The sequence below is a fragment of the Phalaenopsis equestris genome, unplaced genomic scaffold (assembly GCF_001263595.1).
Source record: "Phalaenopsis equestris unplaced genomic scaffold, ASM126359v1 Scaffold000002, whole genome shotgun sequence".
NCBI classification, from domain to species: Eukaryota; Viridiplantae; Streptophyta; class Magnoliopsida; order Asparagales; family Orchidaceae; genus Phalaenopsis; species Phalaenopsis equestris.
In genome coordinates, this window is record NW_018164444.1 from 33,026,920 (window position 1) to 33,028,853 (window position 1,934).

Genomic DNA, 1,934 nt, shown 5'->3' on the forward strand with positions numbered 1-1,934 from the left:
AGGTAACAGTGGGATATATATATTAATAAATATAATATTAATTAAATATAATTAGGGAAAATTATATATCTAACACCCAATTCTTGTGGATTTACCTCTCACAACTAAACTTTCATTTTTACATACATAATACCGTATTTATAGATAAAAAGATTGATTTGACAATTAATAGATGATAATGAATGTTACTTTTAATGTAATGTTAGAATTATAAAATTTTAGATATGAGATAGGTAAATATAAAATTTTTTGTGTTATATATATAAAGTCCCTATTAATTAATGTAAAACATAATTTATTTTTTTTATAATAATAGTTAATATATATTAATATTTAAATTATTTATAATATTACATATTATATATTAAAAAATTAATTAATTAATGTAAAACATAATTTAATTTTTTTAAAATAATAGTTAATATTATATATTAATAAATTAAAAAAATTAATTTTATAATATTTTAATGAAAACAACCCTAAGGGGGACATTTTTAAAATACCTAATTTGAAATAATGGGCCTTTGTGCTTCTTTAAATTTTTTTTTTTTTCAAATTCCTCCCTCAAAATCAATATATTTGCATTCTCCCTTCTATAATTTGGCCAATAAACAACAAAACCTCAATCCAACTTCTAATTTTAGAACTTTAAAAGACGAAATTAGAGCTATAGCCCAAGATAATCATGCGTATAATAAGCATTTTATTGGATACTCCATCCCTATTTATTGCACGCAACTCAATTCTTATTCTAAACCACAAATCCTAGCCATCCAATCCGAATCCAACGAACCAGAAGCCTCCCAATACGACCGTCACCCCATCATCTTCTCAAACTCCCATATCTTAACCCTTACATCCCTAAGGTAACCTCCTCCCCCCTGATACTTCACCACAGCATAAACAAGATGACGCAGCGAGAACTCCGGCCACATACATGCCGGCGCATAAAGCATACAAGCCCCGCTCTGCCACAGAAAGAAGTTACTCATCCTCCACTCCCCCGACGTCCTCACCAGCAAATCCGGCTCCGGATACCTCGCCATAAACATCCCCTTCTCCACATCCGCCACCGTAACCCCACCCTCCTTCTTCTCCTCACACGCCCCGCTCACCCCTTTCACCACCTCATACTTAGACGAATACGAAAGACATACCAGTAAATCTAGCCGATCGTTCCCTTTAGTCCTCTCCTCTGCTTTGCGCGCGAGGTCCCTTATGTCCTCCTCGATCAAGCTCAGATCGCCGACGAAATGGATGCGGATGCCCGCCTCGTTGATGACGGAGATGTCGTTGTGGAGGGCTCTGAGTTTCTCGCGGATGAGGGATTTTAGGAATTGGATCTCCTGGAAAGTGCGGCGGAAGTTGTCAATGGAGAAAGCAAAGATGGAGACGAAAGGGATGCCGAGTTCGGCGCAGTAGCGGAGGATGCGGACGACGTTGAGGAAGCCAATGCGGTGGGCTTCCTCGGGGAGGATGGAGAGTTTGCGGGCGTAGCGGCGGTTGCCGTCGAGGATGAAGGAGATGTGGCGGGGGAGAGGGGAGGAGGAGAGGATTTGGAAGATGAGGATGCGGAGGAAGCGGTGGGTGAGTTCGGCGGCGGTGGAGGTTAGGGTTGAGGTGAGGGTTGGTAGGTTTGGCATTGGGCTGGTTGGGGTTGGATTGAGGGATTTGGGTTTTAGAGTTTTTTTATAGGTATTTTCTTAGGGTTTTGAGGGGCGCCGGAGGTGTGAGCGGCGGGAGAGAAGAATGTGTGCGGGGATGGGAATGATGGATCTGCAGTGTCGTAGGGGAATAGAGCACATGTATCCATTGTGATTATCGTATGTTAATTTCTATTTTAGAAAATGAAATATCCAAACCTAGTGGAAAGAGTATCATATGCTATGTTGCTATTTTGGATGAATATATTTACTAATATAATATAATATATA

General features: G+C 39.1%; 1 protein-coding gene across 1 annotated transcript; it reads right to left on the minus strand.

Moving 5' to 3' along the window:
- Positions 1 to 537: 537 nt before the first annotated feature.
- LOC110035060 (dehydrodolichyl diphosphate synthase 6-like) lies at positions 538 to 1,813 on the minus strand. Its single transcript, XM_020739305.1, has one exon. It carries the CDS (start codon positions 1,641 to 1,643, stop codon positions 816 to 818), a length of 828 nt encoding a protein of 275 aa, XP_020594964.1. The 5' UTR covers positions 1,644 to 1,813; the 3' UTR covers positions 538 to 815.
- Positions 1,814 to 1,934: the final 121 nt, after the last annotated feature.